Here is a 25,918-nt window from a genome sequence, read left to right on the forward strand (position 1 = left end):
CTATAGAATTAACTGAACTAACAAGTATTTTGAAAAAGATCAAATGGAAAGATCCGTATTTATTTTAACTGATAGCATCTTCAGAGCCCTGAAGGGGAAAGGAGGGAGTTTGGAATGTATTGTTTTCCAGTCAGAGACAGCAAAAATACTGCAAAGTCAAAGCCAAAGAAATTTAATGACCTCCCTTTCAAACAGGAAGGTGTATTTAATGTACTCTTTTCAAGACTGATGTAGAGTTACTCGTTTTTCTTTTAATACACTTCTGTAGTTTCTAGGCTTTTTACTTTTTTCCTTGTGTATTTGTAGGATACATTAAACATAACTGAAAACAAATTGCTTGATGCAAACACGCAGATTTCTGATTTGAAAAGGTAAATGTGAAACTCTCTCTTATTACTATTTTAACAATATGAAATACAGGCTATGGCCCAAACATTTACTCCTGGATTACGAAGACTGTGTATCTTGCAAGTTTAGTCACATCTTATGAAGCATTTCGTGTTGCTTTGTGTTACTTTGTACACACTGTAAAAATCTTGCTATTTGGGGATATGTGTCTTTTCTGCTTCCTGAATCACAAAGTCTTCCAGTGTGATGTAATTAATTGCTTCCTTTCTGATCGTTGTCAGTCAACTAGCCCAGCCAGTCCACTGCTCAAGCTTTTACTGCCACAGTTGTCCTCTCAGGAACCCTCATCTTCAGCTAACCAGTCTCTGTTCTGGTTTTCAGGAGTGAGGATGCTGGCAGGAGTTTGCTGTTCAAGATTATGGCTCCTAGGCATGAATAAAGGACAGAAAGGTGTTCTGTGTATAGAGCAGGAATAATATCTCCTGTGGATGTCCCTCATGCTGCCTGGATCTATTTTTTGGTTGGGAGAACAGAAATCCAATGAGCTTTATACTTGCTGGGTAGGCCCTAGGCAAGATGTATGTGACCATCAAGGGTTTACAGTTATAAACATATCCTCTAGTTTGGGATTTCTCAGCCACTCCTTGTCAAGGGTGTTAAACAGCACACTTGCTCAGGAAAGTCTAGAGAGGTGGGAGAAGAGAACATCTGAGAGGGCTCTAGGGCAGACATTGCAGAACTGTGAATGACGTGAAACATCACCTCATTATTTCCCTTTGACCTTCTTTTGTGGGTATATGCTGTCATAATTTCCTTTTATGTTTTTATATGAGCAGCTGAAACCCAGACTGTTAGGAAGATGTTATTTTTTTAAAAAGTGCATGTTTTTTGATGATTCTTGTAGAAATGTGGCTACAAGTTTCACCTCAAAATTCATTCAAAATGTCATTGCCACCAAGCATTAACCTGTGCGTAGTCTTCAGCCAAAACCAGAAATATAGCAAATGTGATACTCGGGGGATGTTGCAGTCCTTTTCTTTGCTGCTCAGATCACCTGATTTTTCAAGAAGAAGAATAGAATGAATAGAAAGAATTTAAGAAAGGAATAGAAGGAAGCCAAAACCACTCTGCCTTCAATTTTTTATTGGGACTGTTGAGGAAGTGAAGATAGTGTGAAGGACAGTTCAGTCAAGCATTTCTATTGGTGCTTCTGGTTTTTGCTGCCTGATTCTCAATGCTGCTAGCTAGGTACCGTTCCAGGCTGGGGACACTGTAGTGGAAAAGGAGATTTTTATATCCTGCTCCAAAAACCTGTATTTCTGTTCTCCAAGTGGGGAATGCCTGTTGCATTGCCAAGGGCTAGTTCACTGACGATGTGGACCTGCAGAGATTTTTATATCCTGCTCCAAAAACCTGTATTTCTGTTCTCCAAGTGGGGAATGCCTATTGCATTGCCAAGGGCTAGTTCACTGACGATGTGGACCTGCAGTATGTGGGAGAGAGGAAAATCATGTGAAGAGCCTAAGTGGTGGTGAAGAGCCATGATGGAGTTACCTGAGTGACACACAGGAGAAGGAGCCACTCATTAAATCCAGAGTCAGGGAGATCTTTGTATAAGTACGTTATTTCAAGGAGGAAAAAGTTCTTGTTTTGTTTTCCCCAGTCCCTCTGAGGTGAATGCTTTGATCTACAGCAATATCTTCTGGTCCTGTCTTTCTAGCTAGGTTACTGAACTTATTTAACTTAGAATTCAAATACATATTTATATCTGTATTTAGACAGATAGATGAAAATGCAGTAGTTGCTCTTGTTCTTCTGCTTCACCCAGGATATCTGAATAAAAGTTAGTAAAATCTAAGAAATGTGATGTATCTTCTTTGTCAGTTAAATCTTCTTATAATGTATCTTTGCTACTTCCACATTAGGACAATTTCAAAACTTGAAGCTCAGCTCAAGCAAGTAGAACACGAAAATATGCTGAAACTTCGCCATATTACCAAAAGTCGTTTAAGAACCTGTTGTGCCAAGTAAGTGAATATTTCAACAACGTGAGAACAAGTCGTGTGTTTTAGAATATTTTTTAATGTGTTTTGGCTAAAAATGGAGATAAAGATGTCAGTCTATGGGCTAAACTGGATCAAACATGTGACGTAATCCAGAGACTTCACATGCCAAGAAATTATTAGAAATGAATAAATAAATTGGATAATAGATGTGTGACTTGGCAGACTGTCTCTGGTCTTCCTAAGTGAGTGTTTGATAGGTCCGAGTTGCTCAGCTGAATAGAGATTTCCATGCTCAACAAAGACCTTGTGAATAAAATCTAATAGTCCAGTTAGGCGTTGGAGGTTTTCTTTGTGTCATTGATTTGAAAGGCTGATAACTACATTTTATGTTTCTAAATATAGTTTATACAGGTATCCTGAGAGTAGACAGGAAGTTCAATTAGAATGCATCCTCTAGTTTGAATTGTGGATTTATGTTAAGGAAATTAAAGTTGGCCTGTGTTCTGGGGTTTTTTTAATGTTTTAAAGGTCTGAAAAGCTTTATCTCCCTTTGTTTTTTTATTACTTAGTTATGGCTTCTTGGGTGTCTTTCCCAGTTCAGCACTGATGCTGTGAAGCACAAAATGATAATGTGTTTGGTGGATGTCCATTTGTGTAGTGGAACAGTAGTATTCTGGGGGGATCTGATTTTTCATGATTCTGAAGATGCAAGTAGTTTATGTATTAATATATTACAGGGACAGGCTGCTGTTTAGAGCTATTTTAATATTTATGAACAAGATCCATCAACAATGAACCAAAAAAACATGGTAGACCATGTTCATCAGGGAGGAGGATGTAAGAGCCAATATGGATTTGGAAGTTAATCTCTCCCTAACTGATCTCAAAGGCTCAAAGAAAGCCTTATTCCAACTGAATGCACAGCAGGGTAGATTTACGGAATAGTAGTTACGGTTCATAGCTTGTGTAAATAAGAACCCTTTTTCCCTAATTATCATCTGCTTTCCTGTGTATAAAAATTAATATTTTTCTTTTGATATTTCAAGATAATCATATACTCATTGATGCTTATTAGTTAATGTTTATCGCTCTCAGGTCATCAATGGTGACTTTTTTGTGTGCGGATTTTTTGGTTTTTATTTTTTATTTTTCTAATAAATTGTGTCAAAAGGAAAGCTGGGGTCAGATGCTCTGAACTGTTAGAGTAATGTACACCAAAATGTTTTTGTTTAATGAGTTGAGAACCCTTTTTGTTACCCAAACCTCAGTCTGATTAAACAGCATTAAATTACAAGATGATCTTTGTGGAGTTCTGCATTCTGAGCACATTGTGTAATTTAGACTGAAACCTCAACCTTTTTTTAATATTTTATTTTTACTTTACAAACATGGTTTAAAAAGCAGTTATTTTTCCACAGTATTTACAAGTTTATTGTATATTTGTTATTGTTTCTGTTTAATGGAATAAATAGCTGGATTTTCTTAATTTTTTTCTTAAAAATTCCAGAGCCTTTCATAATTTTGAATTTCTTTGTTCCCACAGCAAGCTGTCAACTACTGATGTCAACAGGAGAAAGTGGTTGATACCAGGAGCGGAGTATTCAATCTTCACTGGCCAGCCTTTGGAAGTCCAGGAAAGCCCCAAAGATAACAGATTAGAAGAAACCTGTATTCCTTCTAGGTGCGTTGGTTTCCGTCAGTCTCCACTATGATGTACAGTTGAACACTTGTAAAAATAGTTTTATCCAGAATTGACTAGATTCATATTTCTAGGTTTTGTACTTGTTAAATAGAGTTCTGAAAAAACTTCTCAATGTTGTAGATTCTATACAGTTCCTTAAAACCAAAACATCTTTCTTCCGTCACTAACCTCGTATGAAGCAAGCAGTGGCAGCCCTCAGTACCTTCCTTGAAATATCAGAAAGCTTCAACTGCATCTTGCAGCACTGTCTTTAATGCTGTCTGTGTTTGTATCCAGTTCTACTCTGAGTTTGGACACAGTGTGCTCTGTTGTATTGGATGTGAGCTGTAGTGATTGGCTGCAACTTTCCTCCAGTGTGAAGCTTCACATGTAATTTAGGGTGTAATTTCTCAGTAGTTTGCCGCCTTCTTCAGAAGTTTCTAAAGCCTCTGTCAGGATGAGTTTAGTTCTAAGAACATGTCAAGTCACCAAATTTAACTCATATTGTTCAGCTTTAGATTCTTGAATTGGCTATAACACAATCCTCTGAGGTTCTTGGCTGAAATTAAAAAGCACCCTTAAAATTTTTGTTTTGACAACTGTAAATTTCAAACTAAACTTCTCCAGGTTTTTGTTATTCAGCTAATATTTGAATATATGAAATAAAGTAAAAAAACTTGATCCTTTTTTCCCCCCCACTGCCCCACATTCTTGAAGGCACCATTCTCCTCCTGAAAAAGACTCTTCACAAGAAGACTCTTCAACAAGCACAACAGAAAAGAAAGAAAATGAGATGTCAGAAGCACCAATTATAAAAGCCTTTAAAGAAATTGAAGAAGGAAAAGCATTTAAAGATTGGGGTACACAGACAGAAAAAGACGACACATCAGCTAGTAACTTTTTTTTTATATTCCTAAACTTGTCTTTACTGGCTTTTCTTTGTTTGCGTGTCTTTTGGTTTTGTTATTCTCAGCATTAAAGTCCATCAAGCTTAAGTGATGGGATAAAAACAGTTTTAGCATGCAAACTTCTGGAGTTTTCCTAAGAAAATTCAAAATGATACAGCTAAGTGACTTGTTTAAAATAGAGGGAATGCAAAGGTTGCTGTTAGGTCTCAAGCTGGGGAGTGGTTAATGTCCTTTTTCTAAGAATATCTCAATATTTATAAACAGTTAATGGAGTCCTAACAAAGCTCTGGCTGGCTGTAGATCCATTTTAATTTTGTTCTCATGGTGTTGTATCAGAATGTTATTAAGAAAGCTGGCATGTGTACTGTAGGACTGTGCTGAGCTATTCTAATGACAATGATTTAGGAAGCCTTGTAGTTAGAAAACACTGAGTCTTTCTTAAATGCTTATATTCTTGGTTCAGGCAGGTACTCCAACCTGCTTTCCCAAAAGATGCTTTTGTCTTGCTTTCCACTGTCTCTTAATTAAATCAGTGTTATTTAGCATCATTTCTCCCACACACACTGCAAAGCATCCTTTTTCATGAGTTAAACTCACTGTTTCATGAATATGATGAGCAGGAAGCGAGACTTGAGCCAAACAGCACAAATATGTTGATGTGAGCCAGACTAAGTGCAGTCTCTGTACAGTAAAAGCTGAGTACAGGGGAATATTTGTGAGTTTTTCTATTGAAAAAGATTGATTAATATGAAAACTTTTTCCTTTTAATTAGAAACATCAAATCGACGTCAAACTGTTGGGTTTGTGGAAACTTCTTTAGTTGCTAATCAATCCCCAGAGAAAGGTAAAGACCAACACAGACTGAAACGGTACAGCTCCCCTTCTGGCCAGAGGTCCTCGTCCCTTCCTCCTTCAAACAGGAAATCAAATATTCCGAGTAAGTGCTTTTCTGAAGTTTGGTTTGTGTTACTCAAAAAGTAGAAGTAAGTATTGAAAGGCTGCTCTAGGAGAAAGAAAAATAAAGACAGGATTTCTGCATTATTCTAAGAGTCTGGAAAAAAAGCTTGTCTGTAGTCATAGAAAATGTGAGAGTTCCAAGTTTCTTCTCATTTTTCTGTGTTGCAATGCACTTTTAATCTAATTTAAATAACCATGTAGACAGCTTTGAAAAGCTTTCTTTTAAGATGTAAGCATCTGATCACATGAGTGAGAGATACTGCATTGGGAGAAGTTTTAGGTAGTTAAACATACTTTGTCTTTTGCAGCAATAAGAGAGATAATGTTGACACCAGTGTCTGTGACATACAGCCCAAAACGATCTCCAAAGGAAAACCTTTCTCCTGGATTTAGCCATTTGCTTAGCAAAAGTGAAAACAGAGTGACAAGGTATGAGTCTTGTGAATAAAATTGTGTTCTGATCATTATTATAGCAGCAGTATGTTTATGCAGGCTTAATGCTGCTGTTTCTTGCTCATTAAAAGTCCTAGAAAATGAGTAATGTGAAGATATCTGAATATAAAGCTAAGTTTTACTTTTTAAAATCTGGAGAGAAAAATCTAGAATGATTTCCCATCTTTTAGCCTTCACCAAGATGAGATGTTGGGTTTACTATTGACACAACATTGATCAGTGACAAAGCAGTTATAGAAGAATTGTTCTGTGGAGTAAGTCCAGATCTACATGCTGCTTATCAGGAGATGTAAATAAAAATTGAAAGTAGTATCTACCTACCTGTTGTGGCACCCATGAGCATGTTAAAAACACATAAACTTTCTCCTAACTGTGCTAGATACTATGGTTCCTATGGAGATTTTTGCTTGGCAAGGCTTATAGAGTTTCAGAGAACATACTTAGCTGTGAGACTGAAGTGTAGGACACGTGCATGAGGAAGAAGAAATGTGTAGCACCACTTTGATGGTTCTTGAGGATGACAACATGGGAGCTCAGTGTATTTGGGAGTGACAGCTTGGCCTGCTTCTGAAAGAAAGTCACATGAATGAGGTATTTTGGTGTGTACAAATAGGAGTATATTGTAGTATGATACTATTAGCAGTAATCAGAAGACTTGCAATGCCTGTGGGATAGAAATTGTTTTATAAAACCGAAAAGTGAAAAAGTAGAAATTAGTGTATGGGTTGATACATAATTTCTAGCAAGTAATTGTTGTGTGCTTCCTGCTCTGTAGATTTGATGTACTTCTAGATGACCTGGAAACTGGTCCTACATCTACTTTACAGCACAATAATCCAAGAAAAAGGCTCCAGTTTCTCTCACTAGATGATGTAGAAGGTAATCTCTCAAAGTGGGGGGAAACTGTTCTTTATTTTTTCCACCATAATTTCTTACACATTGGTAACAGCTGCTTAAATAGAAAGCTGACACTTTATGAAGTCCAACTTCTAAAAATCCTCTACATCTTGTCTTATTGCTGTAGACAGAGAAATACCATTCATACAGTATTTTATTTTTATGTATATGTGTGTGTGCACAAACACAATGGAACAACAGAAATAATTAAATTGAGAAAGAAGGGCAATATGTTTTTCTATGCTTAACTCAGTTACACAATGCATATCTCAGTAGGGGCTCTATTAAGATGTACATACTCAGTCATACTAATAAAATTCTATTGCTAAACATTGCATTACTGATAGCAAAGAGCAACTATAATAAAGCCAGTTGTTTCAGATTTCTAAATGATTTATTGAACCAAATATTTTCTCACTTTTGTAATTCTTTCACAATGTTCTCCTTTTGTTTTTATTAATGCATTTATTTAAACTAGTGTTTTCATGATTAGTCTACATGGAGATATTTAGAAACACTGTACCAGTAAAAGTAATTCCTAATTAGCACAGTGTCATCTGTTTGTTAACTAAAAAATATGCTGTGTTATAAAAATCACTTGAAAGATGACCCATACAGATGTTTTGCATTCTTCTGGGAAGTTTGCTTAAGGCAAACTAATGAGGCTCTGCTAGTCACTGTCCTCAGTTCATACACCTCCAAGCTCACACTGCTTTCCTGTTGGTTTCTTTCTCTGTCCTGTGTAATGATTTCACAGACAATTACAAAACAAATAAAAAGACCCCTATTTTGTTGATAGGAAGGCAGCATTCAGGTGTCAGACACAGCTCTTGTGCTGAATCCATCAATACTGGAATGAAGAAAGCGACAGCTTGGGACGAGAGGAGCGTAGCGCAAAAAAATGAGCCAGTGCTATCGCCTTGTGAGGGAGACTTCAAGTACACAGCGAGGATGAAGACTCTGGCTGAAACAGAGAGGCTTTTTGATGAGATGATTCAAGAAAAGCAACAGGCAAAGATAATTTTTATTTTAAATTTGTGACGAAACATAATTGTGTGAGAAGTGAGGGATGTAGCTGTAACCTGTGCAATGCGTAGCTGAAATTCACGTACAAATTCTAGTGTTACCCTAGGAATGTGCCATTATCATTCCCTGCTCTACTCCCCATACTCCAGTACTTTTCTGTCCCTAACTTCATTAAAGGAGAGTCAAGTTAACGTAAACAACAGTGTGGATGGAAGAGTTGGAGTGACTTTACTTTCTTCCTTAATAGACAGTGCTTTAAATCAGCCGTTCAGGCAAGGAAGGTCGTTCTGGCAATTAAGAGTGCTCTCTTCAGAATGATCCTTGAGAGGGTCTGCTTATGAATGTTAACTTTTGTATCCATTTTGTGTGGCACAGTATTATGGTAACATAAGTTAGTGTTTAAGAACAACATTGGACATGTATCTGTAATTTATACAGCTCACCTGTCTTTCTGTAAGATGAGTTAGGAAGGTTTATATTGGCTCTTGAAACTATAATTTACAGCTGAAGTATTTTCTGCTATTAGATTGAGGCTGCATTGAGTCGAATACCTTGTTCTGGTGGAAGAATGACCTTGCAAGCAAGATTAAATCAGGTGAAAAAGCTTTTACATATGACTGTTCTCTTAAGTTGCTCTTCCACAATTTGAGAATGTATAGTGTAGATAAAAGTTCCGCTACATAATAAGCGTGATTACAATGAGAATTTTTCCATACCACTGAGAATTGTTCCTGAACATGGTTGAATTTTGAATCTCTGTGAAAGTTGTTCTCTATAGACTTTACTGCATTAGAAGATAATCGGGAAGTTACTGGAAGTTAATTATAAACACACTCTGACTTGCTATGTAAAAGGTGTAAGTCTGGAGAATTTGTATGCAGGTGACTCAGAAAAGAATAATTAGCCCTGCAAACATTTGATTTCCTCCTCGCCACAAACTGACAAGTTTCTTTTGTGTGAGTGTGTGTGTGTATATATACGCATATAAAGAAAAAGTATCTGTGTGTATACATATATACATACTACATAGTGTATATTCTGCATAAGACTGTTTATATCTTCTATTTCTTGTACATGGGGTGCATTTTTCCTAATTACTGCAAGAATAGTCTGTTCTTGCAATACCACTGAGAGATAGATAATGGCAATACATTAAGAAAATGCAGTGACTATGAAATAGACCCCTGCAGCTGTGGGGAGGGTGATGTGCTGTAGAGGGAAGTGCAGAGTTTAGGTTTTGTTTGTTGGGTTGGTTTTTGTCTAATTGAAAGTATAAAGGAGAAAATAAGAAGGCAAAAATAAGTAGTGTAGGTGCTTACACAGGAGAGTGCCTTCTTGGGAAAGCTCCGCAGACTCTTCTAATAAACACAAGTGTCTCTAAGTTGTGTTTTAGACGTCTCTGCAAAGCCGACAGCTTCAGCATGTCCTACATTGTAATCCCAGGGCTTGTTGTCAATTTATCAATTTGAAAGTAAAAGGCCATTCTAGTAAATCAATCCTGCCACCCACTACAGTGGTCTGCTCGTTCCTAAATGTGTCTCCAGAATTATCAGCCTGTCCTAACTCTTGTCAAGTTTATCTCGTGGAGTTTCGTAAGTCGCATGGAAACCAAAATACCTGAAACAGTTTTTTAAAAAGCCACCAACCCACAAATACACACACATACATAAAAATAATATGAAAAGTTGGTAGGTCTGGCTCTAGTTTTTGGGTGCTAACAGAATGCTAGTAATGCATCGAGAAGGATACCAGTTGAATACAGGAATAATAGTTTCTTCATTTTATTGGGTCATTGGATTTTATTATATGTTATTAAATCCTTTTTTTCCTTTCTTCTCTTTAACTGTTTCTTTTAGGAAGCCCTGGAAGATCGCTTGGAAAGGATTAACAGAGATTTAGGGTCAATACGCATGACTTTGAAAAGATTTCGTGTTTTACATACCTCTGCAAATCTTTGACAATTCTCTCTTGAATGCAAATACGCTTTTTTTTTTTTGCACTAATATGTAATTATGCACTCAGTAAATGCAAATCGTTTTGTATTTTTGTAAACCCTCAATAGTAGTTTTACAACCATGTTACCCCTTTACAAACAGCAATATTTTGTACTTCAAACAGCCACCTATATTTTAAACATATTTTTGTTACACTTGAGAAATCAATGTTTATCCTGTATTGTAATATTTTTAGAAATACTAATTATTTTTAAATAGTGATATTCAATTTATAATAAGAATAAGAAACTAAAAGGCAGCTTGTTTTCAGAAAATGATAGTGTTATCCTTTTGCACTTCGTTTTCCTCACCATTTTATAAATATTTATGGTATGATGTAAATATTAGCCAATAGGAAATTTTGAACTTTAATACAAAAAGCAACGTTAATTACCTGTGTTAAAGATAACTACTGTTATATGGTAAATCCTTTTAATTGAAACCTTATAACATGGATGTTTTTTCATTGTGACAAAACTGTGAGCAATACTTCCGTTATGGCTGGCTGGCTGCAAATGGGGATGTGTTTTGCTGGTTTGGTTGCTGCTGGCTGTGGTAGGAAAATCTTGCTCTAAATTATTTGATGTCTCCCAACAGCCATGGTGAGCAGGGTTTTGATACCGCGAGTACCAGGCTTCAGGAGACCGACAGCAGCCAGTGAGCAACTCGACTCCCGCTGACGCTCCAGGACTGTAACGACGTAACCGAAGTCACTGTTGTAACACACCAGGCTGGGTTTTGTGCCACGCCAGTGTTCATTTCCAAACCAAATCTGAGCTGTGTTTGTGAACATACATGCATTTTTCTTGGTGAAAAATACATATTTGCTAGTTGGCATATTGCTGAATTACTGTCCAACATTGATATTTTAGTTTGTATTTTAATATTAAATAAATGTTTGATTAGATTCTTTCCTCCTGCCCAAGAACAATAATAGGTTCTGGGGTATTACATCAGTGATAATGTAGGTTTTAATCATATTGTGTGTTTCAAATTCTGTCCTTGTTCGAGATACTTAGCCACCAATGATGTGATTATAAGGCCAGAATAGCTGTCATAAAGGAAGCTTGTGTAGGTCTGATTCTAAAATTAAGAGTGCTGTGTTTTAAGATATTTGATGAACTGTCCTACCCATGCACAGTCTTTTCGAAAAATTATATTTTTGCAGCCACTTCTGCCCTGTGGGTTCTTCTAATACAAGATCAGAGCTGGGGAGAAGTCTAGGACGTTAGTTACGTGTTTCCCCTTCACTCTAGAGTGTAGAAATTCAGCCTGAAAGCTTGGAGAGAACTTGCTCAAATATACTTCCAGGTACATGAATAGATGTACAATTTTGATGGTATTGCATATTCTTATTTGTAATTTTTTACTCAGAAGGGGTTGAGGGAGGAAAAAAGAATCTTGACTTCCCTGTGCAGCTCTACTATTTAGCTGAAGAATTTTCCGCACCATTTTAAGTTATTAACAGGTACAATTTAAAAGTATTCTTTAAAAGTATCATTCAGCCAGCAGCATTTTTCCAAGGAATCCATCACAGGGAAATTTCATGAGTCCACTAATGGTCTTGTTTTCTTTCATCAGCACTGCAGCAAAACCAAACAGAATTTTCCTGACAGGCATTAGAAACAAGTAGGTAACTCAGTGCAGCTCTTTCACTGCCTTTCCTTATAACCTCCCTCTCTCTCCGCTCCATTCTTTCCAGTGCTATTCATATTCATGTACTCTTTTTTTATTACATCCAGAAAGCTGAATTGTGAGTCAGAATTTATTTTTTAATCAGAAGTCCTCCTCCATCTGAGAAGCTCTTTAGGCTATTTCTGTTCTATTATAATACTGAAGGGGGGGGCGGAATGTAAGTGTTGCTCTTAGTAAACTTCTAGGACAACCTTTACAAATAACTGTCTGGCTTTGGGCGTCCTGTTCAGTGCGGTGCCTTCGGCCTCATTCTTCAGAGGGGCAGAGGATCTGCAGTTCCAGATTAAATCAGTGGGAGGCCTGAACGCTCAGTGCTTCTGAAAATCAGACCTGAAGCATCAAAAAGTGGGGCACATGAAGTGCGTGTTTACTGTGGGAAATGTGACTGCACTGGCCCTGCTCTTTGCTGGACGCTTTTTTAAATTACTTTTTAAATTCTTCCCTTTAACACGAGCGAATTGCCTTGTTCCGTATTTTGGGGACAAATAAGGACTTACAGACAACCAGAAGCTTATGCTTCCTCTGAGGAGGACTTTAATCATCTTCCTCTTGCATTCTTCCACCTGACACCTCTCAGCTATGTGGGCATTTATCGCCTTTCCAGATCTACTAGGTTTTGCTGGCAGCCCCAGGCTTTGTTCTGTCTCAGACTGCCCCTGCAAGACACTCCCGTGCATAGTTTTCTCTATAATAAACATTACAGCTCCTTCAGCTCTGAGATTTAACCTTTGCAAAATAAATTTTCTCTTTGTCTACATCTCTAAAAAGCAAATATAAAAAAAAAAAAAGCTGGCTTTACACATGCTCTGCCTTCCACTGGGAACTTTGTCTCTAAAAAGAGCTGTAATACAGACTAGAACTTACTGGGGCAAGGCAGGGACTGTTTACCAAAAAACCTTTTTTTTTTCCTAGGCAGGTTAGCCCTGTCTTTGTGAGCACCTAGGAGCACAGGTAACTTCCCAGGGCTGTGACCAGAGAGGTGGGTGGAGGCTGACATTGACAGATGTTTAAAAATGGTACAGCAAATTTTGTTGCTGTTTTTCTCTGAGGTTTCTGGACAAACTCATTGCTAAATATTTAGTGATTTTTTTTTTTCCCAGTCTTTGCAGGGAGGGAAGTTACAGGAGTAACCAGCAGTGCTCCAGTTTGCAAAAACTCTGGTGTCAGGGTTAGAGCAGAGGGGGGCTGGGGCTTCGCCCATCACCGTGGCAGTTTGGCTCCGTAACCGTTACCCTTCCCGCGGGCACCCGGTACCGGGCAGGAGAGGGAACCCAGCGCGGGGCAGCGTGTGGAGGAAGGCGGTCAGAGCGCCCGCGGCCAGCCGGAGCCCCCGCACCGCTGCCGGCCCCCCGAGGCACCCAGCCCGCTGCCCAGCGCCCTCCGGGGGCCCCGCGGCTTCGCCCCCGGCCCGCCCGAGCGCGGCGCCCCGCGGGCGGCGGCCCCGGGCCCTGGCGGCGCTCCCCGCCGCGGCCGGCAGGCGGCGCCCACGTCCCGCCCGGCGCGGGGAAGGAAGTGGCGGCTGCCCGCGGCGGGGGGCACGGCTCGGGCGGGGAATAAAGGTGTCCGGCCGGCGGCTGCCGCGCCAGGGCAGGGGCAGCGCCGGCGACGGGGCTCCTCGCCTTCCCCGCTCCTCCCCACCCCCGCAGCGCGGAGCTGCGGCGGCGGCCCGCCCGTCTCGCCTCCCCCCGCCTCCGCCGTCCCCGCGCCGCGGCAGAGCCGGCGGGCGAGGAGCTGCCTGCGCCCGGCCCAGCCTCGCCGGGGATTATGCCAGCGGAGCGGGGGCATGTCGGCAGGCAGCGACCCGTAGGCAGCGGCAGCCGCCGAGCCGCGGCGGCATCAGCACCACCAGCAGCAGCGGGAGCCGCGGCCGCTGCGCCGGGAGCAGCCGGTGCGTGGTGGGGGGACGCGCGGGGGGCGGCGGGGCGGGCCCCGGCACCTGGCGGCCCCCCTGGGCCGGGCCGGCCGTGCCTCAGCGGGGGCAGGAACTGCCGCGGGCCTGAGGGGAGGGCGAGGGGTGAAGGTCGGGCCCGCGGGGCGGCTTCAGCCTCCCCCGAGGGGCCGGGGCGGCTCGGCGGGCCCTTTCCCGGGGCCTCGGCGGGCGGCGGAGGAGGAACGGCCCCTGCGGGCCGCGGCGCCGGGGGTGCCCGGCCGGTACCTCCGGGCGCTCCCGCGGCCTCAGCGCGGTCGGGCTGTCTCGTCCCCGCCCGCGGCCAGCGGGATGCGTCGGCGGTAAAAGTTTCGCGAACAGAGGAGCAGATGCCAGGGAGGGACAGGTCAGCCGCGCCGCGGGGTCTGCGGGCGCTGCGGCCATGGCAGCGCGCTGCCTCGGCCCCTCATCATCGCACACACATTGGCGAAGGGCTCAGCCTTGCTCCGGCATCCCCCGCTGGTGTGCTGGTGAGGTCTGGTTGTGTTGAACCCCGCGGCCCCCCGTTATTCCTTTCTCTCCGTGCTGACGGGCTGTAGGCAGCAAACACCTTTCTCTACCCTCGGTCATGGTTTGAGTGTCGGCGTTTGGCAGCCGGGCCCGGGCACCCTCCGCACCGGGTGTTTGGTAGTGACAGAGGGAGCGTTTTGGGTCGGTGGTGGCTGGAGGTGCAGGAAACTGTGCTGGATGGTGGGAAACTGCACCGGCAGCCTTCGAGCACCGTAGGTGTGAGGCCAGGGCAGACCCTGCCCGTGGGAGAGCCTTCGTCCCGGCTGTGGTCCTCGTCATCTTAGTTCGTCAGTTACTGCATCTCTCAGGCTTGAATTTCTATGAATTCGGCTTTGGCAGAGGCACCAGGTGGAGACTTGTGTGGTGGGGAAGGTGGTGGCCCATGAGCCCCTCGGACGAGGCCTGGCCATGAGGAGGGGGCAAAAGTGCTGCCCGGGGATGGCCTCCCTGCCTGTGGTAGGAGCAGAGGGGTGAGACCTGCAGCCTCCCAGAAGAAATGTCTTTGACTAGGTACAGCTGAGGAAGAACCTTGGGGCTTGAGAACCCCCTGCAGTCAGTCAACTGCTGGGTGGCTGATGAGATCAGCCGTATTCCTGAGGTGGTGCCTGCCCTTGGGAGGGCAGGAGGAAGAGATTTTTCCCTTCAGAAAGAGCAGAATGCCCGTTCCTTAGCTGGATGATGGGCTACAAGAGGGGATCCTCTCTTCTGGGCCTGGCAGTCGTTTCTTCTGGCCTCTCCATCGCCTGGTGCCCCTGCACAGCCCTGCGCTCCGTTCTGGAGCGTGCTGCTGCTCCATGCCAGCAGGCTACAGCATGAACAACTTTAGCTTTTTGTCCAGCTGCGGGAGGGTTAAATGACTCTTTACCTCCTCCCCAGCCCCTTTCACCCACTGAAGAAGTAGGACAGAGGAGTGCACTGAGGTGCTCAGCCTGGGGCTGGAGCATCGTTAGCAGAGCCAGGAACGGGGAACCTCTCAGAGTAGTGCTCTGTTCAGTCAGCCACACAGTTCAGTCCTGTCACATTTTATGTTAAAATGCCATGACTGAGGCAAAGCTTATTTAAATCATGTATTTAAGCAAAAAAAAAAAAGTTTCTTCCTGTGTTAGTACCTGCTCTAAAGTGAGAGCTTCCATCTTCTGTGTGTCTGGAAGCAGCTTCTGTGGGTAATATGATGTCAAAAAATGTCTTCAGTCTTTGAAGACGTAATCTGCATGTGCTCAGCTCTGTACACGACAGCAGTTCAACAGGACAATGGTAATACATTAGTCTTTGTGGACATCAGGACTTAACTAGGAGGTGGTTTGATTGCATGTCGAAATATCTGAGGCCTGTAGGTCTCCTTATCCTCCTATTGCATACTGATTCCCTCTCCGTGCCCACATCTTTTTGCTCGCGCTGTATTTTTATTGTGTAGTTTATTTTTGTCACGACTGCCTTGTGCTCCTGAGTAACACAAGAAGACCGACTGCGTTACAGAGTTCAGCTCTGGCTTCTGAGGGGTTTTTTTCTGCTGTTGAATAGGAGGCTGCTGTTTGCAGGGCAGCCTTTTTCCTGGCCTTTGGCAGACCTTATGCTTGTGATGGTCAATAGATCGCTGTGTAGCTGGGTGTTCTGACAGGTAACCAGCTCGTCGTCTTGGCCCCGGGCTGCTCGGTAATCGAAACACCTCCTTGGGATATACAAAATAAAGAATGGCCAAGCATGAAAGCACAGTTGCAGACTTGTCCTGGCTCGCTGTATTTCACAGGAATGCTGCTTCGTGGTCCTTGCGATGTGTTCTGGTTGTGGCAGCGTGTCTGAGAGGGAAAGAGAAACGAGCAAGCAAGGGCTGGAAACGCAGCTTGTTGTGCTTCTTGCTTTTGATAGAGCAGACTTCTGGTAGCCTGCTAGGTTTCATTAATCATGTTTAAGTTTCTCTCACTAACTTTTAATTAAAAGCATGGTTGATACCACTTTAATGAATGTACGGATGTTAGCCATCTTCATGCATAAAAATGCTTTTTAATTCCCTTACTATTCCCTTTATGGCCCTTAGATGCTTTTGTTACCATTTAAACAGCATACAGTAGCAGCTGTTTATCTTCTTAATATAACTTTTTCTTGCATCTGTGTTCAGGAAACAGTAATGGTTTGAGTAAACAATTCCCTGGTATCATTTAACAGTATTTTTTTAAGTAACTTGGCAGAAAGGGTCCTAAGTGATGTCTAAATAGTGAACTCCAAGGCTCTTGCTGTCAGTAGCCTTTAGCCTAATGTAACTCTGCTAAAATCGTTAGTTGTTCCTCATGCTTATGTGAGCTGGTGAGGGAAGAAATCCCCACCTCTGATGGTGTATTTCAATGCATTTGTCGCTTGTTGTGCATCTAACAGCCCGAGCATTTATTGTGATTCACCATCTGGCATGTGGGAGCTTTATCTAACTTCTCATTTTAGTTGACAGCAACCAGTTTGGAAAGACCTTGTCCTGGTTTTGTTTTTTGTTTTTTTTTAATAGAAACTCTCAAAACTTACAACTAACGGTGGTGCTAAGGGGTTTTGAATTTAAATAAATAATCTCTTCTTATTCAAGATTTGTTATTGCTTCTGTGAGTTGGCCAAATAGAGAAGCAGCACGTCCTTCAAGCAAGCTAATTTAAAGAAGGTTCCTCCAATTAGTCTAAACCAGCATTAATCTTCCCCTTATGTTGAAATAAAAATCTCGTCATTCAGTTGGTGTCTTGGCAGCTTGACTGGAAGGCTTCAGAAAATGGCAAGTGAAAGCTGATGCTCTCTCCTGAGTGCAGTTTGACTCATGCCTTTCATGCATGTTCACGGTCATGTCCTGTGCTAGGACCAGCACGATCCATTCAGAAACTATTTTTTCCACAATATGTTTTTCTTTTAGGCTGCTTCTTATTTGAGAGACATGCTTCGTTTCAAGGAGAGGGGAGGAACAGACAGCAATGTCTTTCTTCTCTTTATTTTTATTTTCTTAGAAGGAAAAAGCAACATCTAAACCCCATGGTTTTCTTAATAGCCAATTTCTCTAAATGGTGAAGATGCCTTCTAATTTAATTTTAAAGCTGGCTGACATAGGGTATGATGCAATTAATATTTCTGTTTATCTCCTCAAATTAATAAGATATGTCTAAATGTACTTCTGAGCATGAAAGCATCTTATAAACAAAAATGTTCTGTAGTATCTAGTGTGAATGGAAATGGGGTAATTAATGTGGGGGAAGGGAATAAGTAAAACACTTTATTTTTAACTCTCTTTCCTGGGTGTTGGAGGAAATCCAAATGCCACAACATTGTACTGGGGCAGAGGAGTCTGTGTGAACTCACCCACGAACTGAAATGGAATGTGGCTTCTCTAATCACGGTGTCCGTGCCAAGAGTCCTATGAAATTTTACATGAACAAAGTAATAAATGATATTTAGATGTTCTTAATGTAAGAAGAACAAAACAACTCAGCATTGGGCTAACTCAGATCCTGTCACTTCAGGGAGTTTTAGTCAGCACAGTGCCAAGTCAATAAGCAAGAGCTCCTGGAGTTGTACTTGTGCGTTTTCCATAGGTAAGGGGTTTCACAGGTGTGACTGTTTCGATGGTGTTTTTTAATTTAAAAAAAAAAAAAAAAATATCCCTAGAAGCTCACAGCAAAATGCTTCAGTAAATTGCAGCTTTTTCTGTACTGGTTTCTTTCTTTTTGAAGGGTGGCTGTGGGGATTCAGGGGACCTCCTGAGAGAGGGCAGTGTCTGGAGACAGAGCTGCTTCCCATTTTCCTGCAACACTTCTCGACTGTGTTTGACATGGAGTCAAGCTTCAGAAGGGAGAAGAAATAAGAGGTTGCTTAGGCAAGTGGAGAGAAATAGTTACTGAGCATATGTGGGTGCAGGGAGCTGCATGGTTTGCCATGAAAAAGCAGGAAAAAATCTAATAAGCATAGGACTGAAACCTGCCCTGGAGAGCTTGGGCACATCTGAGGAGATCCCAGCAAGGAGGTGCTGGCTTTGTAACGAGAGACCATCCAGGAGGAGAAATTTGGTGCCTCTTACTGAGAGGGAAAACAATGTCTTCCGCATGTGGGCTTCCATGCGCAAGGGATGGTGACAGGGATGTGATTATGTTGGGTTTGGTGGTGAACGCAGCCCAGGTCAGTGAACAGTGTGGAAAGCGACAGCGAAGCTGCCAGCCCTGGCAGGGTGCTCTCAAGTTCAGGAGTGAAGGTGTCGGGGTCATTGCTCCGGTGTCCTCCTGGCCTGGCAGGAAGGCACATACCAGCGCCCTGACTCTGCAGCCGCAATGCCGCGGAGGGCAGGGACGGAAAGCAAACACCGCGGGTGAGTACGCGGTGTGCTGGGCAGCAGGCAGCTGTCTGGGTAGGAGCGTGGGCACCCTGAGCAGCGGCTGGGTCTGCCAACGACCCTTCGCAGCAAAGACTGGTCTTCAGCTTCTCCTCACTGAGCTAGTGCTTGAGGGCTCCAAATTAGAATTTTCTTCTTCTCGCCTTTAAGCAGCCTCCAGAAAATGTTGCTCAGACAGGTCTGAAGATCTACAACATAGAGAAATCTGTGTCCTTGACATCAAGGTTTTTGCTCAAAAAACCCAACCCTGAGCACTGAGTGTCTTGGATAGCGAGGACTCTGCACGGCTTTTACAGTCCTGACTTTGTTGTGTTTGGACAGCTGAGGTTGGTGAGTGCTGTGACTCATACTTGAAACAGGAACCTTAAAATTCCCCTCTGCAGGAAAGCAGTTGAGCTCAGGTAGGTTGGAGGGATTCCCTTGATGTGGCAAGGAAAAGTGATTTGCTTCTCATCCTTTTCTGTTCCTTTACACAGCTCACTCTCCTTTTGGAGACCAGATATGGGAATTTCTACTTGGGATTTTTCTACCAGTTTCTATAGCCTCGTCATGGGTGGGGGGAGCCGAGGTCGGGCCACTCCAGTAATGAAACAAGAGGTAGTCGGCTCCTAGCTGGGAAGGCACGTCTGATCATTGCAGTATATCGAGGAGAAAGATGGTAGTGAATGAAGAGGTGAAAGTTCTGTAATTCATCATCATAGCAGTGAACAGGGAAGTCAGCTCTGGTTTGTTTGGATTGCTGGCACTTACATAAGGATTGCTGAGCTTCGGGACACTAATTCAAGCATATTAGCTGACTGACTTAACCCACAGAGCAATGACCTGAGAAGGCGTTTCTCTTTAACGGCGCAATAACTAATTAGGAGAGCTGGAAGTGTGTAATCACATCAGCACGTTGAGTGCTTTGGAATATCTTGGTGCTTTAGGGGTGAGGCCGCGTTATCTCCAGCTCCAAAGAAGTTTGATGTTTGCGTGACTGTTAACTCAGGATGTGTAGTGGGGCCTTAATTCCATTACGTGCTTTAAAAGGTTATGGGTGGATTTCAGGTCTTTATAGTACAGCCGTGGTAAACTGCAGGTCAGCTTCTGCTGTGCCTTGTCTGGGCTACTCATAAGGAGCCTGGTTCGGGGCTTGGTGGATTGCTCTGGGGTATTTTTCAGATGATTTGCGTTGGAGTCAGAGTTATCACTCCATAGCGAACCCCGAAGGGCCACGGGAATTTCTTAAGAGGTAAAAAATAACGTGCTGCGATCAGCTACTAGATGTTTGGAATGAAGAGCAAAATGATTTTATTTATACATAGACATGCGGTGTAATTATGTTTTATATATGTTGAAGGACAATTCCATGGGAATAACTCCACGTGTGATTGCAATTTGTTTCAAGATCAATACCATAACTTAAATAACCTCCTTCTAAAGGTAGAAACACTGCAGAATCATGTTCTGTATGTGGGTGGCTCACCTATTTTAGTGCTACTTTTTTTTCTTTTAAAAAAGGAAATAGACGTTTTATATTTATCATATCAGATGAAATTGAAATCTAAATATTTACATCTTTTTTTGCTGGATCTGAGGTTGAGCACCAGTTGTAGGCGTTGCCAAGCTGTTTAGTTGTCTCCTTCACTGAGTAGGTTGATTTCTTCAGGGTGGTGGAGAGACGGAGCCTCGTATTTCTGTCTGTTGTCTTCTAGCCAGCCTCTGCAGCTGGAAATACTTCCCTCTGTGGGCTCGGTGACCTGGCGATACGTTCGGAGGGTGTTCCAGCCTAAACACGCTGAAAGCTAAACACATGTTATCTCTGGCAGAATGTGGAGTTAACGGCAAACTGTGAAACCAGAGGGGGAGTTCAGGGTACGAGTATGTAAATAACTCGGAGATATTTTGTGAGACAGAACAGAAGGGGGAGGAAGGCCTCTCGCGTGCTTTTTCTCTGCTCTCCTCATCTCCTCGGTAGCCCGCTCTGTGGCTGACTTTCGGTGCTCTTTGCAAGCAAACATGGAGGATTGCTTCTGTTTTGAACAAGGGTAAACCAGTAGCCAACGTCTGAAATAGAACAGAATCATAGAACGGAATCGTTTTGGTCGGAAAGGACTTCTAAGATCATCAGTGTTGCAGGTCACAACTCGGTAGAAGAGGCAGTAAAAATACCAGAGTTTTCTGTCTCCAGTTTTGCTTTGTCTCCCAGCCCAACACTCAATCTTCCTGGGCTGTGCCAGTGAGGTGGCTCGTCTTGTGAGGAACCTTGTTTCCAGGTGGGCTGTTTTTTTGGGCAGGCCTAGCATGGTGCTTTTCTGCCTCTGATCCACCAAAGCCAGCTGATGGAGAAGGAGAAGAGCAGATAGCTTATCTGTTTTCCCTCTCTCCCTTGTTTTTAAGCATCGTTTATCCAGACTCTTGGGACCCATTATTTGTCTAACCTGTATCTGGATTGTAAAATACCATTCCAGGTTTTAACTTCAACAGATGGTAAATGTGTTCTAGTGAATATCCCCAAAAAGGTGTTTAGCATGGGCACCATGTGTCCTTGGTCTGTTTTGGGACTATGGAATAATTTTTAATGTTGTCTTTTGCTTACATTTAATGCCTATAAATAGGCTTTTCAAAAAGGCACATTTATCTAACACGCTACCTCTGTGAGAGAGAAGAGCGTATTTGGGCAAACCTACTTGAAGGATTAACCTTTTTTAGTACAGCTTCTGTGTGTTGCTCTGGCTTCCCAGTTTTAATCTATCATTTTGTTTAGAAGAGCAGGAGATGGTTTGACTTGCCTTGCTGAGGGTGTGCATGTTGATATCTCTGCTTGATGCTCTGCTCAGAGAAATAGTTGCATTGGAAATGCAGCAACATTCTGTCATGGTGGGGGGAAGAAGATGCTGGATAGTAAAACTTTTTGGAGTTATACAGTCTTATAAACTGTTTTCTAACAGCAATAAGTATTTGTGCAAAGCTGTAGAGAAAACTACTCCCTGCGTTTCATAGGTGCTTCTCCTTCTGTGCCTGGCCTTCAGTGAACCTCATTAGGTCAAGAGCCAGATCTGCTGCATCACGTCTGCAAAAACATCTGGGCTGTTGAAGCAGAGAGAATGTAGGGGAAAGAGTCACCTTCTGTCCTTCTTCATACAATTGCCCCAGCAGAAAAGGGAGCTTGACTTAGAGGAGAGATTTCATTGTCTAATGGAGCATCTGTATTAACAACAGTAGATACGTTAGAGCACTTCCCCCCCTGTCCCTTATGTTGTCCATGTGTCATTTTGCTGATAGAACTTGAGTTTTATTCCTTGTTATCAAAGTAGAACTGAAAAAAAAGTAAGAATGTTTTTATCTTAAACATCATTACCAAAAATCTTCCGCTAAACTGTGTTGAGAGACTATTTTTATTCCTGACTGAAGGGCAGAGTATCATTTGACATTTAGACCTCCCGTTCTTCCTAAATCAAGTTTATGGCACCAGTAGCTAGGAGAGTCAGCTTCTGATTATAAACAGGTTTGGAGCCACCAAAAAACCCCCCTTGAAATCAGTTTGACAACTGTTTGAGAACCACTTTTTTAGTGTTCCTATCAAGTATTCTGCAGAGGTCTCTTGCAGCAAACTTGTAGGTCTTGTAGATGTCAGTCTTCCCTGCATATTTTATTTAACTTGCTGTTCAACTTTCTAGAAGAATATATTCAGGTAAGGTTTTCAAAGCTTTTTAAAAACTTGATTTTATGTGGAAACCTGGGATCAGCTGGGCAGGAGTTAATTAAAACTGCTTGTGCTGTGCTGGGGGAGTGCAACATGGTGCTCAGAGCACCTTGCAGAGAGGTGTTTTTTGCTTTTGTCTGGCTTTTTTTGGGGTTAAATCCTTGTTTCTCAGCACAGTTTCATGCTTTACGTAGCCCAGGTGGGTATCTCTGGACCTGCTGAGTGCCAGAGGTTGCAGCGGGGTGAGGCATCCCCAGCCTGCCGCAGGTGTGAAGGCTGCAGGTGATGGCCAGGATGAGCTGGGTGAGTCTCTGGGTGCCCAGACCCAGCCGGGGAAAGGCAAGGGACACTAATTGGTGCTTGTTTAAGCTTTCTCCTTGCAGTCTGTGTGGCAGCAGCTGGCCTGAACCGCCTGGCTCACATAACCTGAGCAGTTAGTAAAGGCAGCATAAACACAGGCGCACACTACAGAGCCCAGGGGCTCAGCATTGCAGTTATCATAAGGTATTCCATCTGGGGGTGAAAAAAACAGCCCTTACAGGGCTGCTTTATCTCGAGGCTGGCAACGAGTGCAGAGTGAGTGACATATTTCCATTTGACTCATCTGTTGTCAAAATGGTGACACCCTTGAGTCACATTAAAAATGAGACCTTGTAGCTGAATTGGCACATCATTCTGGTAAGCATGGAGCAGGTGTTTGTCGGGTTTTTTTTGGTTTTGTCCTTGTTAAGCAAATTATTTTTTTCCCCCCTCCCTGAGATGGGATGAAATTGATTAATGCTATTGCTAATGTTCTGGGTTAAAAATAACAGGAGAACCTGATTCAGATGGAATGCTGGATGTTAGCTGTAAAGATGTTCAAATAACCTGCTTTACAACCATATAAAGCCCTAAAAATGAAATAAAATTTTTAAAAAATTAGTGCCCAGTAGCCAGATGGTTGGAAAAGAACACCCCATGATCAATGAGGCAATATGTAAATATTTTCGATCATTACCACAGTACTGCTGTGTTGACATTGAAATTCAAAGTGCTATTCCATGGGACTCCTCATTGATCAGCAGATGAGCTTTGATAAAACCGAGGAGAAAAGCATGGTGCTGAGCATTATTATGGATTGTGGGGTTTGTTGACAAGGACAGGCTTCCATCAAGGTCTACGAATGGATTTCAAACCCTCTTTAAGCATGTTACTGAGACACTGTTTCTTCCCTGGCTGTCAAGTACAGATTAAATGATGTATTATTTCTCGAGCTGCTTTATTTAAGATGAAATACTGAATAGTTGACTAATTTTTCTGTGCTAATTGCCACATTTATATGGGAAGGGGCAAGGTGGAAGCTGATGTAGAGTGCTCTGCTTGAAATGTACCTAGCTAGAAATGACTGGAAAGTAATATAAATCAAATGGTTGAATTAAAATAAGTTTTTGGAAAAAAAAAGGTCCTGCTAAAAGCAGACTGTAGAGACCCTGTCTGGCTGATTCACTAGAAATCTTCACAGGGGTGACAGCATTCTCATGCATAAAACATGAAGTGCCTTTAGCATACACAGGTGCTGAACCCACCAAGAGGCTTTTTCTTGTTTTTCCTCCTCCTACCTCCACTTTTGTGCTCCTGGAAAAAAAAATCTCATCGGTTATACTTCTCTCAGAGGGGAGTTTGAAATTTGACTCTGAATAGATGCTTATAAAAGCTGCTTTTTAAGCTCTGGATCCATAACTGCCCACCTCAAAACAATATCATGCCAGTGTGGAGCTGGTGCTGCTGTTTGCAGCTCCTGGGATCCCACCGTGGAGGCAGGAGGATCCTCCTCTGGCCGGGAAGGTGAGGTGTCCTGGAGGGTGTGGGGAACAGGTTGCCACTGTGGATGTGTGGTGTGGAATGTGAACTCTTCCCACCTTAGAGACTGATACGAGGTTCATGAAAATCTTGTAAGAGTGCATATAGAGTGGAGGGTTTGGTTGCCTTTTTTTAATGTATTTTCCTTGCAGCCTAATCAGAGCAATGGGGTGTAACAGTTCACATCCCAGTGTCCCCTTTTATGCAAGGCAATAATGACTTTTAAGAAAGGAGGGAGAAGGCTTTGCAAATGAAAAGCTCATTATAGCTACAGCATGGTCCAGAGCCCAGGCAGCTTTTCTGGAAGCGTTTTAGTGTTTGCTTTCTCTCCCTTCCCCTTGGGTCTGGCTGCTTACAGCGAGGCCAGGACCCCGTGCTCCTTAGGGAATGTGACCCCAGAGGCACTTCGGAGGGTCCAGATGCTACAAGCATCAGAGAGGGGAAGATGGTCTAGGTGCCTTTCCTGCTCCTGTTTTCTAGTTAACTGCTGCATTTATCTTGCATGTTGATTAATTTCCTGGTGCATCCTGGAGCCTGTTCCTCTAATTACAGAGCTCTTCAGGATTTTGAATTTATTTCTCTCTGGTTTGCTGCTTTTTAGTTGCTCATTTATATCCCCTTATTGTTTTAGGGTGGGTGACTGGCATGAGAACAGAAAACACCTTCTCTGAGGATAAAGGACTCTTGTGACTATCTGTGGTCTGAAACTGATGCTTCCAAACCACGGGCATGCAGCGTTTGACCACAGCTGATGCTTGTCAGGGCTTAGTATTTATTAATGCAGATTGTAGAAGAGCAGTGGGCTGAGCTAGAACAGCTGTGGTGTTTGCTAGGAACAGTTTTGTTAGTTCATTTATCCCTGCGAGATTGTGTTGTCAGTGTGTCTGACTTTGCAGAAACAGCACGTGAATCTTGCTTTGTGCTGCCTTTGCTCGACAGGACTCTGATCTGGGGTATGAGGCTGGTGTGTTCTGGTCTGTGGTCATCACCAAGTGTTTGTTCAGGTAAGGGTGAGGTGGGAGGTCTGCCCATCTCACCAGTATAAAGTGTTTTAGTGGTGGTGGTGATGGTACCTCTTAGGAGAAAGGACTGATAAAGTGGAGCATAATACATCAGTTAAGCAGAGTGGTGTTTGTTTTTTTTTTTTTTCCTGGTGGTTTGCTTTGGACAAATATGTCCCTTGTTTGATAATGCTGAAGTCTTCCACACTTCAGAGCTATAATTTTAAAACAGAAGCAGTTTGAACTGTGTATTTGATTACCACTTATCACAAAATATTTCTGAAATGCAGACAGGGTTAATTATTATCAATCTACAAGAGGCTTAAAACTGACAATTTTTAAGTTTAAATTTGGCATTGGTAGTCTGTTCTCACACCTGAAAATAAGTAAATTAAGAATAGCATCGATGAGGCCTCTGCAAACTGCAGTGACTTTAAAAAGTGATGACTAGGGAATACAGTCAAGGTGAATTGTGTGTGATTATTCCAGAAAGCAAGTTTTATGAATCCATCATAATGTCCTAGAGTACATTAATTATCTGTTACTTTCAGTGTTTATGGTAGAGAAAATGCTGGTGTTTACATTTTTCCAAAGGCAATAGTTTCAGTTTCTGTTGTTCAGAAATGTTTTTGCTTTTAATCAC

At 42.5% G+C, this 25,918-nt stretch overlaps 2 protein-coding genes across 17 annotated transcripts in view; both read left to right on the forward strand.

Moving 5' to 3' along the window:
- The window catches only part of MPHOSPH9 (M-phase phosphoprotein 9), a 31,879-nt gene extending 20,487 nt beyond the window's left edge, over window positions 1-11,392 (forward strand). For 6 of the 8 annotated variants that reach the window (XM_068412332.1, XM_068412337.1, XM_068412335.1 and 3 more), the window contains 11 exons: window positions 307-371; window positions 2,274-2,375; window positions 3,898-4,035; window positions 4,753-4,928; window positions 5,716-5,880; window positions 6,209-6,329; window positions 7,129-7,232; window positions 8,050-8,261; window positions 8,803-8,871; window positions 10,133-10,176; window positions 10,868-11,392. In XM_068412332.1, the coding sequence (XP_068268433.1) occupies window positions 307-371; window positions 2,274-2,375; window positions 3,898-4,035; window positions 4,753-4,928; window positions 5,716-5,880; window positions 6,209-6,329; window positions 7,129-7,232; window positions 8,050-8,261; window positions 8,803-8,871; window positions 10,133-10,176; window positions 10,868-10,931 (1,260 nt within the window). In that variant the 3' untranslated portion in view covers window positions 10,932-11,392. Of the gene's footprint in view, window positions 1-306; window positions 372-2,273; window positions 2,376-3,897; window positions 4,036-4,752; window positions 4,929-5,715; window positions 5,881-6,208; window positions 6,330-7,128; window positions 7,233-8,049; window positions 8,262-8,802; window positions 8,872-10,132 lie in introns of all 8 variants that reach the window. The other 2 variants (XM_068412336.1, XM_068412334.1) reach the window with 2 other exon arrangements.
- Window positions 11,393-13,673: 2,281 nt separating this feature from the next.
- Window positions 13,674-25,918, forward strand: part of PITPNM2 (phosphatidylinositol transfer protein membrane associated 2) — a 138,257-nt gene continuing 126,012 nt past the window's right edge. For 7 of the 9 annotated variants that reach the window (XM_068412830.1, XM_068412828.1, XM_068412837.1 and 4 more), the window contains exon 1: window positions 18,818-19,151. The gene's annotated coding sequence lies outside the window, so the exon portion shown is untranslated. Of the gene's footprint in view, window positions 13,854-18,817; window positions 19,152-21,808; window positions 22,424-25,918 lie in introns of those variants that run through there. The other 2 variants (XM_068412831.1, XM_068412832.1) reach the window with 2 other exon arrangements.

Source organism: Nyctibius grandis, chromosome 14, assembly GCF_013368605.1.
Source record: "Nyctibius grandis isolate bNycGra1 chromosome 14, bNycGra1.pri, whole genome shotgun sequence".
Classification (NCBI taxonomy): domain Eukaryota; kingdom Metazoa; phylum Chordata; class Aves; order Nyctibiiformes; family Nyctibiidae; genus Nyctibius; species Nyctibius grandis.